Source organism: Coregonus lavaretus (genome assembly GCF_964263955.1).
Source record: "Coregonus lavaretus genome assembly, chromosome: 29".
NCBI classification, from domain to species: Eukaryota; Metazoa; Chordata; class Actinopteri; order Salmoniformes; family Salmonidae; genus Coregonus; species Coregonus lavaretus.
The window spans coordinates 27776823-27798688 of record NC_140016.1 but is presented as its reverse complement, the minus strand read 5'-3'; the positions used below and the strand labels follow the sequence as shown (position 1 = coordinate 27798688).

General features: G+C 45.2%; 1 protein-coding gene across 1 annotated transcript in view; it reads right to left on the bottom strand.

Annotated features, from left to right (window-relative positions):
* LOC311105059 (gamma-aminobutyric acid receptor subunit alpha-6-like) overlaps positions 1–18058 on the bottom strand; it is a gene marked incomplete at both ends in the record, with an annotated part of 32772 nt that extends 14714 nt beyond the window's left edge. The window contains 5 exons of the mRNA XM_084147049.1: positions 913–995; positions 5107–5327; positions 5465–5532; positions 17619–17737; positions 17973–18058. Coding sequence (XP_084003175.1) covers positions 913–995; positions 5107–5327; positions 5465–5532; positions 17619–17737; positions 17973–18058 — 577 coding nt within the window. The remainder of the gene's footprint in view (positions 1–912; positions 996–5106; positions 5328–5464; positions 5533–17618; positions 17738–17972) is intronic.
* Between the last annotated feature and the right edge of the window lie 3808 nt (positions 18059–21866).

The window sequence follows — 21866 nt, the reverse complement described above, 5'->3', positions numbered from 1 at the left end:
CAGCATGAAACAGTGCTGAAATACTTGAACACACGCAGCTAGGCTATTGTGTCAAATGTATTATAACAATTGGATGACTTTGGGAGTTTCAGTAAGTAACAATTTGATGCCTTCAATTGCATTAGCCTACTTTCTGCCCATATATTTGTCATTCATTGATATATATTCCCACAGTAATTCTTTATGGCTCCATCCAGCTGTTGTTAAGAAAACAGTGCATGTGGTGAGCTATGCGAAGAGATGGGTGAAGTGACCTGCCTCACAAAGTTTAGAACTGGCAGGAGGATAGTGGTAACGGGCGCTGCCTAGCAACCATCAAGAGCTTAAGAGAGTAGTGTGTGCCAACGCCGCCTCAGAATTACAGCAACATTTCATACTAAGCCGTAGGCAGAACTCATGACTAGGTCGGTTGACGAAAATAAAAGTAGAGGCTTACCTTTCATATATAAAGAAAAGTTTGCAAAAAGTTGGTGGGATGCTAAAGTTGGCAGAAAAATGTCTTGGTTTGAAAGGTGTATAGGTGGGTTTTAATTTGCCATGTATTTTTTAACCCCTACCCCTTTCAGATATACCAAAAAGCAGGGAAAAATAAGCAGGCATGGTAAATTAGTGTGATCTGTGTATGAAAATATGTATTTTTTAAACATTGCATACTAAATCAGTCAGGACAGAGAACCAATTAGTTTACTGTTAAAGCATGTAAGCACATCAACAGTGTCAGGTTTAATATCTGCTAAGAAACGGTATAGTCGGATTTGCTTTGGGGTGTATGTCAATACATACAGTGTTCCGAAGTATGCATGTCATACAATTTATTACAGTCTCAAGAGAAGAATGAAGAACCACTTTTTTAAGTCACTTCTCAAGTCACTTCTATTAGAATAGACTTAAAGTATATGATATCATACTTACAGCTTCCAAACTTGAGAGGGCATGCATGTCCATCCATGGGGAAGTCCACAAGCTTCATGGGACACTCCGCACTGATAGTCAACCTATGCAGACACATACATCTAAACTTATTAAAACCAATGGGAGTTGGAGAGAGTAGGGACCCCTCCAAACAGAAGACAAACATGTATCATATCCATACCGTGGAGCACTACCTTTAGGATGGATACTGTAGGTAGGCTGAGTAGCACATGCTGACCAAACCGGCTCCATCCTGCACATGTTGATTTTGTCTATCCCAACCAGACGCGTTCATGACACGCAGGTTAAAATACAAAAACCAACTGTGAACCAACTATATTAATTTGGGGACAGGTCGAAACACATGAAACATTCATGGACATTTAGCTAGCTTGCTGTTCCTAGCTAATTTGTCCTGGAAGATAAACATCAGGTTGTTATTTTTACCTGAAATGCATATATGACCTGTTTCAAGAACGTTAGCCTTTGTCGCACGTCACTACTTCACAGGAACTTTAATGTGCCTTAATAACAAACTTGTATGCCATCTGTAAATACGAATACAATTGTTAAATTACGAGCCTAGTTGGTTTAGCCACGGAAAAAGACAGGAACCTTCAGCCATTATTGGCTGAGATAATGGATGGGCTGGACATGCCGAGAGATGAGTTCGGATTGATCTGCCATGTAGCATGCTAATAGATAATCATGCTACTGCAGCTTTAAAAAATAAATATTACATTAGTGTTGCTACTGCTCCCAACAACATTGCTGCACAGAATTTAGCAGGCGCTATCGACAAAGATCAGTGGGAAAAAGTTTTGATAGACTACTTTTCTGCACAAGGTCAGTGTGAACCGGAGTGACTTGACACAACAATGGGCCAAACAAGCTGTAGCTAGCTACAAACCAAACAGAAAAGACATGCTGCTGTGAAGCGTTCATCCATGTATACGGGTAAGAGTCTAGCTACATTTTCAGATATTATACTTTTCTAATTTTGTCAGAAAGTCATTTTAATTGCAAGTTAAAGTGTACTAGCTAGCTAGCGAACGTTAGATTGCTGGCTCACTAGCTAATGATACCATTATGATCTGTGTAGTAATATTATTTGCATCTCAGAAAGCCATTATAAAAGCTAGTTATAGCCTAATTTTAGCTTGGTAGCTAACATTGAACCTAGTTGGTTAGCTTTAGCTACCTGCAGATTCATACTCCAGCATTTTATGCATAGTGGCTAGCTATGACAATCCATTTGTACTGTAGCTATGGGTTCGGATTATGGTTTATTTTTTAGATAGCTAGCAAGCTAGCTACATGTCTAAACAAAAGACTCCACATTACATTTACATTTTAGTCATTTAGCAGACACTCTTATCCAGAGCGACTTACAGTTAGTGAGTGCATACATTTTCATACCGGCCCCCCGTGGGAATCGAACCCACAACCCTGGCATGCAAGCGCCATGCTCTACCAACTGAGCTACACGGGGCCACATGACCCATTAAGTTAGCCAGGTGTGTCTGGGGGTGATTATTTCATGAACATGTGTACATGTCTAGACAATAGTGATCCATCCACTTAGCTAGATGTGGCTGGGGGGTGGTTATAGCATTTATTTCACATGACCCATCAATTTAGACAAGTGTCTGGGTAAGCATCATCTAATAATTATAAAATATTTATACAATATATTTATCTAGATACTTTCAAAGTCAGATTAGGATATAGGCCAAGGTCTAGATAAAGTGTATTTTTACCTGAAGTTTTTCCTCATTGTAAAGAGATGGGTGTGGCTAAGGCTTAAGAGGGTGTGAACGATGCTGAATAGGTGTAAAGAAAGAAGAGCTCTCCAGTAGATGTACCAAAACATTCAAGGGCCATTTTCTCAAAAGTGGGGTTATAAATTTATCAACTTTCAAAGCAGAATTACTTTCCCATTATTCCTCAACTGCAGTGTATGATATACAATTTTGTAGCCCTGCATCTCTACTTTTATCCAATGTAAAAAACACAATTTCAAAATGTTGCTACGTAAGACTGAATCGAGGCGGTGGGTCACATACAGTGGGGAAAAAAAGTATTTAGTCAGCCACCAATTGTGCAAGTTCTCCCACTTAAAAAGATGAGAGAGGCCTGTAATTTTCATCATAAGTCCACGTCAACTATGACAGACAAATTGAGAGAAAAAAATCCAGAAAATCACATTGTAGGATTTTTAATGAATTTATTTGCAAATTATGGTGGAAAATAAGTATTTGGTCACCTACAAACAAACAAGATTTCTGGCTCTCACAGACCTGTAACTTCTTCTTTAAGTGGCTCCTCTGTCCACCACTCATTACCTGTATTAATGGCACCTGTTTGAACTTGTTATCAGTATAAAAGACACCTGTCCACAACCTCAAACAGTCACACTCCAAACTCCACTATGGCCAAGACCAAAGAGCTGTCAAAGGACACCAGAAACAAAATTGTAGACCTGCACCAGGCTGGGAAGACTGAATCTGCAATAGGTAAGCAGCTTGGTTTGAAGAAATCAACTGTGGGAGCAATTATTAGGAAATGGAAGACATACAAGACCACTGATAATCTCCCTCGATCTGGGGCTCCACGCAAGATCTCACCCTGTGGGGTCAAAATGATCACAAGAACGGTGAGCAAAAATCCCAGAACCACACGGGGGGACCTAGTGAATGACCTGCAGAGAGCTGGGACTTAAGTAACAAAGCATACCATCAGTAACACACTACGCCGCCAGGGACTCAAATCCTGCAGTGCAAGACATGTCCCCCTGCTTAAGCCAGTACATGTCCAGGCCCGTCTGAAGTTTGCTAGAGTGCATTTGGATGATCCAGAAGAGGATTGGGAGAATGTCGTATGGTCAGATGAAACCAAAATATAACTTTCTGGTAAAAACTCAACTCGTCGTGTTTGGAGGACAAAGAATGCTGAGTTGCATCCAAAGAACACCATACCTACTGTGAAGCATGGGGGTGGAAACATCATGCTTTGGGGCTGTTTTTCTGCAAAGGGACCAGGACGACTGATCCGTGTAAAGGAAATAATGAATGGGGCCATGTATCGTGATATTTTGAGTGAAAACCTCCTTCCATCAGCAAGGGCATTGAAGATTAAACATGGCTGGGTCTTTCAGCATGACAATGATCCCAAACACACCGCCCGGGCAACGAAGGAGTGGCTTCGTAAGAAGCATTTCAAGGTCCTGGAGTGGCCTAGCCAGTCTCCAGATCTCAACCCCATAGAAAATCTTTGGAGGGAGTTGAAAGTCTGTGTTGCCCAGCGACAACCCCAAAACATCACTGCTCTAGAGGAGATCTGCATGGAGGAATGGGCCAAAATACCAGCAACAGTGTGTGAAAATCTTGTGAAGACTTACAGAAAACGTTTGACCTGTGTCATTGCCAACAAAGGGTATATAACAAAGTATTGAGAAACTTTTGTTACTGACCAAATACTTATTTTCCACCATAATTTGCAAATAAATTCATTACAAATCCTACAATGTGAAATTCTGGATTTTTTTTCTCATTTTGTCTGTCATAGTTGACGTGTACCTATGATGAAAATTACAGGCCTCTCACATCTTTTTAAATGGGAGAACTTGCACAATTGGTGGCTGACTAAATACTTTTTTTCCCCACTGTATGTTCATTTGTTTTGCTGGATCTTTTTATACTTTTTTTTGTCACACAAAATCATATGTCCTCTACTCTGACAATTGATCCACAGATAAAAGGGGAAACTTAGTTTTTAGTTAGTTTTCTTTGATTAATTTCTCCTCGTTCATTCTTCATCTTCTTCTGTGGATATTATACAGTGGTTGGCAACCAACTTTAAGGTGCATTTCCACCACCAACTGGACTGGAGTGTGGATTCATCTCTCAATCACCCAGGTGGGTTAGTATGCGTCTAAAAACCAATGAGTAGATGGGAGAGGCAGGACTTGCAGTGCGTCAAGCGTCTAAAATAGAACCAAGTTCTAGAACCAAGTTCTATTTTAGCGCCTGGCTACGCAGACGGCCGCGAGCAGTTTGGATGTATGTGTACATTTATTTTGCAACACTTGCGCTCCCAGCGCAGACTGTTTGGACAGCATGTTAGCATGGTGAAAAACTGGCATGCTGGGTAATGTGTGCATCATGGTGTAAAGCATGTTGGTATATGTAGTACCTCATGGTGTAAAGAATCGTGCCATTCTTCATGATGCGGAACAGCCTGTTGGGGGCGGTCATGTTGTGTGCCACAGACTTCTTGCCATTCCTGAAGAAGGTGTCAGGAGTCCACACATTGGTGACCATCATGTTGTTGAGTCGGAGGATCTCGATAGGCCCCTCATACCTCAGCCTCCTGTCCACCCATGTCTGTCTGAAGAACACGTCCATGGTGTACTCCTGAGGAAGCAGAAACCAAAATCTAAACAATTAAGGTTGTGACTTTTTTCTTATATGAAACGTTAAGTGCATTGTCTACATCAATCAAACGTTTTTTAGGCTATTCATCTTTTTCAAGTTGTTAATTCGGTACATACCATTTCAACATCAGAGACAGGCCCAAAACTTGTCACATAAATGTCTGTTTTCACCTCTGTCACCGGACCTATTGAGAGAACAATTCAATCAGTTTCACAATACCTAGAATATCCTAAGCATATCACATCATAGCCCCAAGCCACTCTGCTTCTGCATCTGCATTGCTTGCTCTTTGGGGTTTTAGGCTGGGTCTCTGAAAAGCACTTTGTGACAACTACTGATGTAAGGACTTTATAAAATAAATGTTATTTTTGTATTGTATTTATTAAGGATCCCCATTAGCTGCTGCCAAGGCAGCAGCTACTCTTCCTGGGGTCCTGCAACATTAAGGCAGTTATATACAATTTAAAATATGACATGACATTATATTTCATAACACTTTACCCAATACATTTAGTGTGTTCCCTCAGGCCACTACTCCACTATCACATATTTACAATACGGCGTCCATGTGTACGTTTGTATAGAGTGAGTGTCTATATGTATGTACCTGTGTGTGTGTCTCTTCACAGTCCCCGCTGTTCCACAAGGTGTATTTTTACTTGTTTTTTTTTTATCGGATTCTACTGCTTGCATCAGTTACCTGATGTGGAATAGAGTGCCATGTAGTCATGGCTCTATGTAGTACTGTGCACCTCCCATAGTCCGTTCTGGACTTGGGGACTGTGAAGAGACTTCTGGTGGCATGTCTTGTGGGGTATGCATGGGTGTCCGAGCTGTGTGCCAGTATTCCAAACAGACAGCTCGGTACATTCAGCTCGTCGACACCTCTCACAAAAACAAGCAGTGATGAAGTCAATCTCTCTTCTACTCTGAGCCAGGAGAGACTGACATGCATGTCATCATGTTAGCTATCCGTGTACGTTTAAGGGCCAGCTGTGATGCCCTGTTCTGAGCCAACTGCAATTTTCCCAAGTCCCTCTTTGTGGCACCTGACCACACTACTGAACAGTAGTCTAAGTGCGACAAAACTAGAGCCTGTAGGACCTGCCTTGTTGATAGTGTTGTTAAGAAGGCAGAGCAGCGCTTAATTATGGACATACTTCTCCCCATCTTAGCTACTGTTGTATCAATATGCTTTGACCATGACAGTCTACAATCCAGGGTTACTCCAAGCAGTTTAGTCACCTCAACTTGCTCAATTTCCACATTAATTGATTGATTTGAAGAGACCTTAGACAAGTACAGTGCCTATAGAGAGTCTACCCCCCTGTCACGGTTTCGGCCGAGGCGGCCCCTCCTCCTTGTTCGGGCAGGTTTCGGCGGTCGTCGTCTCCGGAGTACTAGCTGCCACCGTTCTATGTTTCTTGTTTGATTGGTTTTGTCTGTTTGTCACACCTGTTTTGTGTTAGGTCTCATTAAGCACCCTATTTAGTTCCTTGTTGTTAGTTTAGGTGTTGTGTGTAATTGTTCCTTGTCGTGTTGCTGCGCTACCTGTTTTGGTGCGCTATTTTGTAGCTTACCTCCTTGTTTGTTTTAAGGAGTAGATTACGCACATGTTTAGTGCGCCTGTTTGTTTACGCCTGTGCGCGCTTTTCTCGGGCTGTTTTTGGATTATATTTTGTGTGATCTACTAAAGTCTTTGTTGGACTTAACTTCTGCGTCCTGCGCCTGATTCCACACCACACCTACCTACAGCAACTCTTGACAGAATTACACACCATCGAATGGAATCAGCAGGAGCACCCACCGACATCATGGAGGAGCGTCTCCGAGGTCAAGATGATCGGATTAATCAGATCGGGCACGCTTTGGACCGGGTGATGAACATTCTCCATCGTTGGGAGACCAGCGATGTACCCACACCTCCACCTACCGCACCATCACCTTCGGTCAACCCGCCCGTCCAACAACCGGAACCCAGTGGGATTCGGCTCTCGCTCCCGAGGGCGTACGACGGCACCGCTGCCGGGTGTCAGGGGTTCCTGTTACAGGTGGAGCTCTACCTTGCCACCATACACCCGGCGCCCTCGGGATACGAGAGCGTTTCCGCCCTCATCTCCTGTCTCACCGGCAAGGCGTTGGAGTGGGCCAACGCCGAATGGAGGGGAATAGACGCCGCCACAGTCACCTATGCGGAGTTCTCCCGCCGCTTCCGTGCGGTCTTCGACCATCCACCAGAAGGGAAGGCGGCGGGGGAGCGTCTATTCTACCTCCGACAGGGGATGAGGAGCGCTCAAGAGTTTGCGCTGGAGTTCCGGACTCTAGCGGCAGATGCAGGGTGGAATGAGCGGGCCCTCATAGACCACTTTAGATGCAGCCTTCGGGAGGACGTCCGCAGAGAGTTAGCGTGCAGGGATACTACACTAACATTTGACCAGTTGGTGGACATGGCCATTCGGCTGGACACCCTGCTCGCGACCCGCGGACGTCCCAGGTGGGGGCCGCCCATTCCACCCTCCAGCGCCTCCGAGCCGAGCCCGATGGAGCTCGGAGGTGCTGGCGCTAGAGGGAGGAGTAGAAGGAGCCCGAGGGGGGCAGTCTCCTGCACCAACTGTGGCCGCGGAGGGCACACCGCGGCTAGGTGCTGGGGAGGGTCCCCTGGTGAGGGAGATGGCAGGTCACACATTGGGGAGTCCTCCCAGGTGAGTAGGCGCCCTACTTACCCAGAGCTTTCTGTCGTACACCTAACATTACCTGTTTGTTTCCCACAGGTTGCACCTCGTTCCCAGCATAAGGCGCTAGTCGATTCAGGCGCAGCTGGGAATTTTGTAGATCGTAAATTCTGTGTTGAGTTAGGGATTCCCCTCCTTCCGGTCGATAAGCCTTTCCCTGTACATGCCCTAGATAGTCGTCCGTTAGGATCTGGGTTGATTAGGGAGGTCACGGCGCCACTTAGGATGATGACGCAGGAGGGTCATGAGGAGACGATTCAACTCTATCTGATCGACTCTCCTGCGTATCCGGTGGTACTGGGGCTTCCCTGGTTGATTACCCATGATCCTACGATTTCGTGGCGAGAGAAGGCTCTTAAAGGGTGGTCTGCTCAGTGTGAGGGGCTATGTCTGGGTGTTTCCGTAGGGGCGACCTCGGTGGAGAGTCCGAACCAGATGCCAGCACTGCACATTCCACCTGAGTATGAGGATTTGGCACTCGTGTTTAGTAAAACAAGAGCGGCACGGTTGCCGCCTCATAGACAGGGGGATTGTGCGATAGACCTCCAGGCAGGAGCTGCGCTCCCGCGGAGCCATGTGTATCCTTTGTCACAGGAGGAGAAAAGGGCAATGGAGACATACATTGCCGAGTCTCTGAGACAGGGATACATACGGTCCTCCACTTCTCCCGCGTCCTCGAGCTTCTTTTTTGTGAAGAAAAAGGATGGAGGTTTGCGTCCGTGTATTGATTACCGCGGTCTCAATCAGGTGACTGTGAAATATAGTTATCCACTCCCGCTGATTGCGACCATGACGGAGTCCTTACACGGGGCACGGTTCTTCACAAAATTGGACCTCAGGAGCGCATATAACTTGGTGCGCATTAGGGAGGGCGATGAGTGGAAGACAGCATTAAGTACTACCTCCGGCCATTACGAGTATCTCGTCATGCCATATGGTTTAATGAATGCTCCATCAGTCTTCCAATCTTTTGTAGATTAGATTTTCCGGGACATGCAGGCGCAGGGAGTAGTGGTGTACATAGATGATATTCTTGTGTACAGTTCTACTCGGGCCGAGCATGTAGCCCTGGTGCGCAGGGTATTGAGGAGACTGTTGGAGCATGACCTGTATGTCAAAGCCGAGAAATGTCTGTTCTTCCAGGAGTCAGTCTCCTTTTTGGGTTACCAGTTGTCTGCGTCAGGGGTGAGAATGGAGGTTGACCGAGTGTCTGCCGTGCGTAATTGGCAAACCCCAACTACGGTTAAAGAGGTGCAGCGGTTCTTGGGTTTTGCGAATTACTACCGGAGGTTTATCCGGGGTTTTGGACAGGTGGCAGCTCCCATAACGTCTCTTCTGAAGGGGGGTCCGGTGCGCTTGCGGTGGTCGGCTGAGGCGGACAGGGCTTTTGGGAGACTGAAGGACCTGTTTACCTCGGCTCCAGTGCTGGCGCACGCGGATCCCACTTTACCCTTCCAAGTAGAGGTAGACGCGTCTGAGGCCGGTATCGGGGCAGTTCTTTCACAACGGTCCGGCACACCACCTAAGCTCCGCCCCTGTGCTTTTTATTCTAAAAAGCTCAGTCCGGCGGAGCGGAATTATGACGTAGGGGACAGGGAGCTGTTAGCCGTAGTACAGGCCCTAAAGGTGTGGAGGCATTGGCTTGAGGGGGCTCAACACCCTTTCCTCATTCTGACCGACCACCGTAACCTGGAATACATTCGGGCAGCTAGGAGACTGAATCCTCGCCAGGCTCGATGGACTATGTTTCTCGCCCGGTTTGTGTTCAAGATCACTTACATCCCTGGGTCCCAGAACGGGAAGGCAGATGCCCTGTCTCGGCGGTATGACACGGAGGAGAGGTGCGTGGAGCCCATTCCCATACTACCGGAGTCTTGTCTGGTGGCACCGGTGGTGTGGGAGGTCGATGCGGAGATCGAGCGGGCATTACGCACCGACCCTAGCCCTCCACAGTGACCGGTGGGTCGGACGTACGTCCCGTTCGAGGTCCGGGATCGGCTGATTTATTGGGCTCACACGTCACCCTCCTCTGGACATCCAGGTATTGGCCGGACAGTGCACTGCCTTAGTACAAAATACTGGTGGCCAACGTTAGCCAGGGATGTGAGGGTTTATGTCTCCTCCTGCTCAGTGTGTGCCCAGTGTAAGGCGCCCAGACACTTGCCCAGGGGTAAATTACAACCCCTGCCCGTTCCACAACGACCCTGGTGTCACCTCTCGGTGGATTTTGTTACCGACCTTCCCTCCTCACAAGGGAATACCACCATCCTGGTCGTTGTGGATCGGTTCTCGAAGGCCTGTCGTCTCCTTCCCATGCCGGGTCTTCCTACTGCCCTACAGACCGCTGAGGCTCTATTTACTCACGTCTTCCGGCATTACGGGGTACCCGAGGATATAGTGTCCGATCGAGGCCCCCAGTTTACCTCCAGAGTCTGGAGAGCCTTTATGGAACGGTTGGGGGTCTCGGTGAGCCTTACCTCGGGTTACCACCCGGAGAGTAATGGGCAGGTCGAACGAGTCAACCAGGATGTGGGTAGGTTTCTGAGGTCATATTGTCAGGGCCGGCCGGAGGAGTGGGCGAGATATGTGCCCTGGGCCGAGATGGCACAGAACTCTCTCCGCCACTCCTCCACTAGACTAACCCCTTTCCAGTGTGTGTTAGGGTACCAGCCGGTTCTGGCACCTTGGCATGAGAGCCAGATCGAGGCCCCTGCTGTGGATGAGTGGGTGCGGCGCTCGGAGGAGACGTGGAACGCTGCACACGTCCATCTGCAGCGAGCCATCCGTCGACAGAAGACGAGCGCCGACCTACACCGCAGTGAGGGGCCAGTGTACGCACCTGGAGATCGAGTCTGGCTCTCAACCAGAAACCTGCCCCTCCGTCTGCCCTGCCGGAAGCTGGGTCGGCGGTTTGTGGGGCCTTTTAAAGTCCTGAGGAGATTGAACGAGGTGTGTTACAGGTTACAACTGCCCATTGATTACAAGAATATTAACCCCTCGTTCCATGTGTCTCTCCTCAGGCCGGTGGTAGCTGGTCCACTCCAGGATTTTGAGATAGAGGAGACTCCTCCGCCCCCGTTGGACATCGAGGGGGCTCCGGCGTACACTGTTCGGACCATCCTGGATTCGAGACGCCGGATGGGGGGTCTCCAATATCTCGTGGAGTGGGAGGGGTACGGTCCGGAGGAGCGGTGCTGGGTGCCGAGGAGGGACATTCTGGATCTGTCCCTGCTGACCGAATTCCATCGTGGTCATCCTACGCGCCCTGCTCCGCGTCCTCCTGGTCGTCCCCGAGGCCGGGGGCGGCGCACGGCTGGAGCCGCGCGTCAAGGGGGGGGTACTGTCACGGTTTCGGCCGAGGCGGCCCCTCCTCCTTGTTCGGGCAGGTTTCGGCGGTCGTCGTCTCCGGAGTACTAGCTGCCACCGTTCTATGTTTCTTGTTTGATTGGTTTTGTCTGTTTGTCACACCTGTTTTGTGTTAGGTCTCATTAAGCACCCTATTTAGTTCCTTGTTGTTAGTTTAGGTGTTGTGTGTAATTGTTCCTTGTCGTGTTGCTGCGCTACCTGTTTTGGTGCGCTATTTTGTAGCTTACCTCCTTGTTTGTTTTAAGGAGTAGATTACGCACATGTTTAGTGCGCCCGTTTGTTTACGCCTATGCGCGCTTTTCTCGCCTCCGGGCTGTTTTTGGATTATATTTTGTGTGATCTACTAAAGTCTTTGTTGGACTTAACTTCTGCGTCCTGCGCCTGATTCCACACCACACCTACCTACAGCAACTCTTGACACCCCCCTTGGACCTTTTTCACATTTCGTTGCGTTACAAAGTGGGATTAAAATAGATGTCATTGTATTTTTTGTCATTGATTTACACAAAATACTCCATAATGTCAAAGTGAAAAGAAAATTCTTCCCCCATTTTTATGAATTAATACAAATTCAATAACAAAAATTTAATCATTGCATAAGTATTCAACCCCTTTGTTTAGGCAAGCCTAAATTAGTTCAGAAGTAAAATATGGCTTAACAAATCACATAAGTTATATGGACTCACTGTGTGAAATAATAGGGGTTGACATTATTTTTTTACCCCTTCCTCTGTCCCCCATACATACAACATCTATAAGGTCCCTAAGTCAAGTATTGAATTTCAAGCACAGATTCAACTACAAAGGCCAGGGAGCTTTTCGAAAGCCTCATAAGGAAGGGCAGTGATTGGTAGATGGGTAACAATAACAAATCAGACATTGAATATATCTTTAAGCATGGTCAAGCTAATAATTATGCTGTGGATGATGTATTAGACCACCCAGACACATGAAAGATGCAGTCGTCCTTCTGAACTGATCTGCAAGACAAGCAGGAAACTGTTTAGGGATGTCCCCATTAGGCTATTGGTGATTTTAAAACAGCTACATCGTTCAATGGCTGTGATGGGAGAAAACTGAGGATGGATCAACAACATTGTAGTGATTTCACAATAATGACCTACAGTGCCTTGCAAAAGTATTCATCCCACTTGGCGTTTTTGCTATTTTGTTGCATTACAACCTGCAATTTAAATGGATTTTTATTAGAATTTCATGTAATGGACATAAACAAAATAGTCCAAATTGGTGAAGTGAAATGAAAAATATAACTTGTTTAAAAAAAATCTAAAAGATAAATAACGGAAAAGTGGTACGTGCATGTGTATGAAGTCCCTAAATAAGATCTGGTGCAACCAATTACCTTCAGAAGTCACATAATTAGTTAAATAAAGTCCACCTGTGTGCAATCTAAGTGTCACATGATCTCAGTATATATACACCTGTTCTGAAGAGTCTGCAACACCACTAAGCAAGCAGCACCATGAAGACCAAGGAGCTCTCCAAACAGGTCAGGGACAAAGTTGTGGAGAAGTACAGATCAGGTTTGGGTTATAAAAAAACATCAGAAACTTTGAACATCCCACCGAGCACCATTAAATCCATTATTAAAAAATTGAAAGAATATGGCACCACAACAAACCTGCCAAGAGAGGGCCGCCCACCAAAACTCACGGACCAGGCAAGGAGGGCATTAATCAGAGTGGCAACAAAGAGACCAACGATAACCTTGAAGGAGCTGCAAAGCTCCACAGCGGAGTTTGGAGTATCTGTCCATAGGACCACTTTAAGCCGTACACTCCACAGAGCTGGGCCTTTAAAAAAAATAATATATATTTCACCTTTATTTAACCAGGTAAGCCAGTTGAGAACAAGTTCTCATTTACAACTGCGACCTGGCTAAGATAAAGCAAAGCAGTGCGATAAAAACAACAACAACACAGAGTTACATATGGGATAAACAAACCGTACAGTCAATAACACAATAGAAAATCTATATACAGTGTGTGCAAATGTAGTATGTTATGGAGGTAAGGCAATAAATAGGCCATAGTGCAAAATAATTAAAAATTAGTATTAACACTGGATTGATAGATGTGCAGAAGATGATGTGCAAATAGAGATACTGGGTTGCAAATGAGCAAAATAAATAACAATATGGGGATGAGGTAGTTGGGTGGGCTAATTACAGATGGGCTGTGTACAGGTGCAGTGATCGGTAAGCTGCTCTGACAACTGATGCTTAAAGTTAGTGAGGGAGATAAGAGTCTCCAGCTTCAGAGATTTTTGCAGTTCGTTCCAGTCATTGGCAGCAGAGAACTGGAAGGAATGGCGGCCAAAGGAGGTGTTGGCTTTGGGGATGACCAGTGAGATATACCTGCTGGAGCGCATACTACGGGTGGGTGTTGCTATGGTGACCAATGAGCTAAGATAAGGCAGGGATTTGCCTAGCAGTGATTTATAGATGACCTGGAGCCAGTGGGTTTGGCGACGAATATGTAGTGAGGGCCAGCCAACGAAAGCATACAGGTCACAATGGTGGGTAGTATATGGGGCTTTGGTGACAAAACGGATGGCACTGTGATAGACTACATCCAATTTGCTGAGTAGAGTGTTGGAGGCTATTCTGTAAATTACATTGCGAAGTCAAGGATCGGAAGGATAGTCAGTTTTATGAGGGCATGTTTAGCAGCATGAGTAAAGGAGGCTTTGTTGCGAAATAGGAAGCCGATTCTAGATTTAACTTTGGATTGGAGATGCTTGATGTGAGTCTGGAAGGAGAGTTTACGGTCTAACCAGACACCTAGGTATTTGTAGTTGTCCACATATTCTAAGTCAGACCCGCCGAGAGTAGTGATTCTAGTCGGGCGGGCGGGTGCAAGCAGCATTCGATTGAAGAGCATGCATTTAGTTTTACTAGCGTTTAAGAGCAGTTGGAGGCTACGGAAGGAGTGCTGTATGGCATTGAAGCTCGTTTGGAGGTTTGTTAACACAGTGTCCAATGAAGGGCCAGATGTATACAAAATGGTGTCATCTGCGTAGAGGTGGATCTGAGAGTCACCAGCAGCAAGAGCGACATCATTGATATACACAGAGAATAGAGTCGGCCCGAGAATTGAACTCTGTGGCACCCCCATAGAGACTGCCAGAGGTCCAGACAACAGGCCCTCCGATTTGACACATTGAACTCTATCTGAGAAGTAGTTGGTGAACCAGGCGAGGCAGTCATTTGAGAAACCAAGGCTATTTAGTCTGCCAATAAGAATGCGGTGATTGACGGAGTCGAAAGCCTTGACCAGGTCGATGAAGACGGCTGCACAGTACTGTCTTTTATTGATCGCTGTTATAAAATCGTTATGGAAGAGTGGCCAGAAAAAAGCCATTGCTTGAAGAAAAAAATAAGCAAACATGTTTGGTCTTCATCAAAAGCCATGTGGGAGACTCCCCAAACATATGGAAGAAGGTACTCTGGTCAGATGAGACTAAAATTGAGCTTTTTGGCCTTCAGGGAAAACGCTATGTCTGGCGCAAACCCGACACCTCTCATCACCCCGAGAACACCATCCCCACAGTGAAGCATGGTGGTGGCAGCATCATGCTGTGGGGATGTTTTTCATCGGCAGGGACTGGGAAACTGGTCAGAATTAAAGGAATGATGGATGGCGCTAAATACAGGGACATTCTTGAGGGAAACCTGTTTCAGTCTTCCAGAGATTTGAGACTGGGACGGAGGTTCACCTTCCAGCAGGACAATGACCCTAAGCATACTACTAAAGCAACACTCGAGTGGTTTAAGGGGAAACATTTTAAATGTCTTGGAATGGCCTAGTCGAAGCCCAGACCTCAATCCAATTGAGGATCTGTGGCATGACTTAAAGATTGCTGTACACCAGCGGAACCCATCGAACTTGAAGGAGCTGGAACAGTTTTGCCTTGAAGAATGGGCAAAAATCCCACTGGCTAGATGTGCCAAGCTTATAGAGACATACCCCAAGATACTTGCAGCTGTAATTGCTGCAAAAGGTGGCTCTACAAATTATTGACTTTGGGGGGGGGGGGTGAAGAGTTATGCTCGCTCCAGTTCTCTGTTTTTTTTGTCTTATTTCTTTTTTGTTTCACAATAAAACATATTTTGCATCTTCAAAGTCGTAGGCATGTTGTGTAAATCAAATGATACAAACCCCCCAAAAATCGATTTTAATTCCAGGGTGTAAGGCAACAAAATAGGAAAAATGCCAAGGGGGGTGAATACTTTCGCAAGCCACTGTAAATGACAGAGTAAAAAGAAGAATACAAATATACAGAACATTGCATATTTATGCAAAATAATAATAATAATAATAATAACAGCAAAGGAATAGCCTTTTTGGCCTAAATGCAAAGCCTTATGTTTGGAGGACATCCAACACAACACATCACTGCCTCCTTATTTTCAAGCATGGTTGTGGCTGCATCATGGTATGCTTCAGTCTGCTTTAAACCAGAAACTGGGAGAGGAATTCACCTTTCAGCAGGACAATAACCTACAACACAAAGCCAAATACATTGGAGTTGCTTACCAAGAAGACAGTGAATGTTCCTGAGTGGCCAGTTTTTACTTGAATCTGTTTGAAAATCTATGGCAAGACTTGAAAATTGCTGTCTAGCCATGATCCCCAACACCTTGACAGAGAGTGACACATTTTGAAAATAATAATGGGCAAATATTGCACAATTCAGGTGTGCAAAACTCTTATGAGACTTACCCAAGAAGTCTCACAGTTGTAATCTCTGCCAAATATGTTTCTAACATGTATTGACTTGGTGAATACTTATCTAATCAAGGTATATTAGGGTTTTATTTTCCACAAATCTTTCAAAAATGTTAGAATTGTTCTTGCACTTTGATATTACAGAATATTTTGGGAAGATCATTGACAAAACATTTTAGTCCCACTTCGTAACAATAAAATGTGAAGAAATCCAATGGGTCTGTAGACTTTCTATCGGCACTCTAGTTCTGATTGATTAGGCTACCCTTTACACACCAATCCTCAATTGAATTTAAGTAGACCTAGTTATATTCACCTGTAGGCCTGTTATGGAAGAATATGTCAAACATAAAACCTCAGTAACAGCCTAAAATTGGCCAAAGGTTGGGTTGATAATGCTGTGGAGATGTGTGCCAAAACCCAAATAGCCTATAACTTATGCATACCTAATAACCTGCACCAGGTTCTAAGCTTTTATATATTGGAATGAACCATAGCTAAATAGGTTTAAAACATAAACTTCTGGGAGTAAGCCGATCAGTATCTAACCTATGCACACTTGGTGAGTTCTGAAGTTTACGCGCCCTAAGGTAGAATTTTGCTGAGGGTGGAGTTGAAGGACGTATCCTAAGGTAGGGTATTTTTAAACACACCGATATGCATGTCACATGTCAAGGCTGTAATTAACGAAAAATAGTTTACTTTTTCGTTATTCATTCTCATTAAATGCATACAGTCTTTAAACGTGTGTTTGGTACTTGGCGCTCGTGGAGGATTTGACACACGAGAAAAAAACACTGCACTCTTTTCTACTTAAATTGTGCATTAAGTGGCTTTTCCCACAGCGATTAGGCTACATAACTAAACTCGCTTAAACATTTGAAGGTAGCCTATCGTTTTCAGTCGCACACAAGAGTCAAAACAGTGATTATAAGAAAGTGTTAATTCAGGTCATGACGACCAGCTTTTGAAACAAGGAATGTCGTTTCACATCTGTGGGAGGCAGTGGTAGTAGCTCAGTGGAGCAACATGTTTCATTTGAAACAGTAGGCTATGGAAAAGCTCATGCCCTCTGGTGGAAAAATACTATGTAATTTTGATCTGTCAACCTCATAGCCCATTTAAACAACTCAATGAATCAAATTGATTAATAAAGCCCTTTTTACATCAGCAGATGTCACAAAGTGCTATACAGAAACCCAGCCTAACACCCCAAACAGCAAGTAATGCAGATGTAGAAGCACGGTGGCTAGGAAAAACTCCCTAGAAAGGCAGGAACCTAGGAAGAACCCTAGAGAGGAACCATGCTCTGAGGCATTGGCACAATAGTGGAAATCATTGTCGCCCATCTCTTTGAGCCACTGTAGCATACAAACTAATTGGACAGCCGAAAACTGTCACTGTTTCAGGTAGGTACCTACCCCCAAATCCAGGTCGCAGTCTGTTGTCATACCCGTCCAGTAGTCTGTCTAAAATGCGTGTGAAATTCTCGGGATATATTCTCTCATCCTTTTTTATCGTTCCAGAGATTCTATTTACACTGAAAAACGACACAAATAATCAAAATGATTTGTTATCGTGAAATACAGCAGCCTCTCCGATACCCAAGCTATGGATGACAAAATTAACATTTGGAGTCACAATCATATCACTCAATTACAGCACTTTCGGATTTCAGCACCTAGGGTCTTCAGGACCATGGACAGTAGCACCAGCGCAACGCCAATCTAACAGGAAAAAATAAGCCCCCCAGATGATGTAGCCTCGGAACTCACCAAGCAGTCAGGCAGAAAAAGTAGAAGAGAGTCGAAATGTAACTGGGGTACATCGCAGTTACCATCTCCTTCTTGGCAGAAACCATCTTTGCATGCCATACTTTAAGCCTCTTCACATCTCCCTTCGCCAAATGTATTGTCCCAACATGGAAAGATTAAAACCAGAGAGACAGAGAGAGCGGAACGGCGCAAAAGCAACTCCAGCAGCATCTCCCGCTATCGCTTTCTTGCCAGGGAAAAAACACCCTGCCAGCTGAGCATTCGAACACGCGCACCTTTCCTGCTGTCGCCCAATGACTAAACCAAAAACAGTCTTCTCTCAGTTGTTGGCATCCACCCCACGTCCAGTAGGTGTCCTCTGTCTCACACCACCGTTTGAGTTGAGAATAGACGAGTACTGTGCTGCGTTGAAACGCGAATTTCTATGGAAAAATTGGGTTTTGCGTCTGCCGCGCAATAAATCCAGTGGTGAGACCAACAGCGAGAGAATGAGGAGGAAGCAACAACCAGCTTTCGATTCAGGATCTGACCGCTTGTAGTTAGTTACTTGCCCACCCACCCCCCAGAGCTCAATGCAACACATCTGATGTTGTCAAAGCCATGATCACAATAGTGCTGTTACACTTTTTCATTTAGTGGACCATATACTCAGCCATATTTGGCAAAAAACATTTTTTTGGGGGGGCGAGAAAATGCCAAATATTCTGTTTTCGATTGTAAGTGCGCAAAAACTACATTTGTGTCAGTCCATCACTTCACCTCACCTAAAGCAATTGATGAAAAGTAAGGAGTCCTGTTGGTTGTAGAATTCTGTATAAGACTGAATGTATTAATCTACAGCCTAAATTCAAATGGGTCAGTCTTGTCGCAATACGCAAATCAGGCCCACACACAGTAATGTAGAGGAACTGGGACAAGCCACATGCTGCTTCACAGATTTCTCTGCACCGAGATAGGAACTACAGAGTACGTGTGTCATATCTTTACAGGTAAGGAGGGCTTAGACAGAAAGTGTTTGTGCCTTTAACAGTTTAACTCCACACAACACAGGATTTAAAGGTATCCAGCACACAACCCCAACACAGAAGACCAGGACAGGTAAGTATGCTCTAAGGCAAGTTTTATTCCAAATTCATAGGTTAACATACTGGACCCCCTTTTCCCACCTCCCACAGCAGACTGTACTATTCCCCAGACTGCGTCAGCACAATTGAGCCTCTCCCCAGGTAGGTTACTTCCAGGATAAGTAGTATGACCCACAAAAGTGACATACTGCAAGACACTACACACTGAATTATTATGATAGGGCATTTCAAACAATATCTTTATTATAATGGAAGGGATTGAAAACAATATGGTGAAAGGCACTGCAAATCTCACTCTGGTGCTGCTCTACTCTGCCCACCCCTCTGAAAGGACCCTCAATTGCTATGGGACAAATGGGGAGAGGGAAAGAGACAGGACAACATGTAGTATAGAGGGTGGGGATAAATTCTCGATTTCTAGGGCCTGATGAAAACCTGATCCCCACAAAAATCTAAAATAAATGTCTCTCTGGCGATCTGCAGAAGGCCGCACAGCTCCTGGTCTGGAACACATCCGGTCTGGGACTCTGCCTGGCGAAGTCACTGATAGCGCTGCCTCCGGCACTGGGAACGAGAAAGAGATTCCGCAGGGCAACCTGCTGCAATGGTGGCTTTCAGTGGTTTTACAAAATGGTTCAGAGGGAAACCTAGTGTAAGGGAAACACACAGGAAGAATTACGTCCCTCACTGGGTGGCCCTAAAAACACCCAGATGCGCATTGTACCAATACCTCTCTTGGTCCACTGCTCGCCTTTCGGATTACAGTTTCACAGCCCCAACTAGATGTCAGCACAGCTGCTAACTTCCTCTACCGAATTTAAGGTTAAGAGTTCTTGTCCCGCAGACACTGGTCCAATGCAATCACAGAAAAAAAAAGAACACAGACAAGACCGTGGAACTTACGTAAGGGAACGTTCCCCTCCCAACAAATATTTTAGCAAACGGTTAGGCAAGCTGCCTAAGAGGCATTCTCCGCTCAGTTCCCCGACAGGAACAACGAATAACACAAGGTTTTAAAGGGAAACAACAACCAATCCCCAGCAACCTGTCTGATAAGCGAACTCACTGCAGGTGCGTCTGATCACACCAGCCCCGCCTCCCACTTATTCTATAAATCTGCCGGGTCTGTGTGTGTGCCCCTCTGAGTCTATGCCCCTGAAGGTTGGGTGCGGGTAAAATGTTACGGGACAGACAATATGTCTGGTTTCCACGAACCTGGTTATCCCACTTGGCTTTTAAAGTGCAGCTGCTCTGCAACCAGACATAACTTAACTGTCTGGCCTCTTATACAGTACTGGCTTTAACAGAGGAGACGCTAATTAGGACTCTGATGGTTGGGAGGCTGAACAATATGCTGGCAACACAGGAGGTTGTTTTGGAGCTAGAACTGTGCATAGAGTGAACAGTCAGAGTGAACCTGGTATGATTCCCTGTTCCCTAGTGTATTACTTTTGGTCGGTGCCCATAGGACTCTGATCAAAAGTAGTGCACTATATAGGGAATAGGATGCCATTTGGGATGCAGACCTGGAATCATGTGGTAACAGAGCAGTTCCCTAACTTCTACACACAACCCTGCCCCACCCACCATATTCCACCCACCATGGTCCACCCACAATACACTGAAGCGTCACTTCTTTCATTGTGGGGGATGAGTAATGCGCATGCTCTTTGTGCGGCGGGCTTTGTTCCAACTACAACTCTTTATATAGCTATGTTATTCCATTTGGCAGGTAGCCTAGCGGTTGGGCCAATAACCGAAAGGTCACTGGTTCTAATCCCAGAGCTGACTTGGTGAAACATTTGTCAACGTGTCCTTGAGCAAGGCACTTAACCTTAATAACTCCTGTAAGTCACACTGGATAAGAGCGTCTACTAAAATATACAAATATTAAAATGTGTATGTTTCACTTGAGGACTCTGGGCATGAACGGAATTGATCATATATGTATAAATATTCATAAATGTGTGCAATGGAATGTCGTAAAATGTCATATTGTGACAGAAGTGTTTTAGTAAAAGGTTTTTATGCTATCTTGACCTTTCAAAGTATGCCCTGACCTGTCTTAGAGAGAACAAAATGTATTGTACTGTGCATTTTCTAGCCAAAAAACAAGGGAGGTTGTTTTAGCCTTGACACAATAACTTGTGTCTTCACAATGAGGTTAGGATGGTGATGACAGAAATCAACATATTTTAGTCTCTGTATATTGTGTGTGTGTGTGTGTTTGGTAGTCCACGTCCCAGGACTCCTTGAAACATGTTCTCTTGCTCTGTAAGCTATATACGCTGCAGCAATAATGGCTGCTATGATAACCTAGTTTCTCACCAATGTGTGTGTTCCTTCCATCCTGTGTATGCGTGTGCATGAGTGTATGGGTGATGTGCGTGCGAATACATGTGTGGTGTGTGGTTGTGTTTGAGCATGTGTACAGTACGGGCAGGCGTGCGTGTAGGTGTGTGTGGCTATAAGCCTGTGTTTGTTTGCATATCCAAGCTAAAAATATGCTTGCTTAAAACCTAAATGCCAGAGAGAAAATACTTATTTTTTCCTTTGGTCCATACGGTAACCAAGACAGGGTTTTGTGTGCAAAGTGTAAACCCCAGACATTTTCCACCGAATATAGATTAACGGTAAATCTTCATATTTTTGCTATTTTAACAGAAAACGAAGCAATACAAATGCCATTGTAGCTGTGTATTTTCTATGTCATTGTGTGTCATTGTTTTAGATAATTGCATTGAGCACACAGAACGTAATGGGCAGGTAAGAAAGAAAAGCAGCCACTTTGCACTGGGGGTGCGATTGA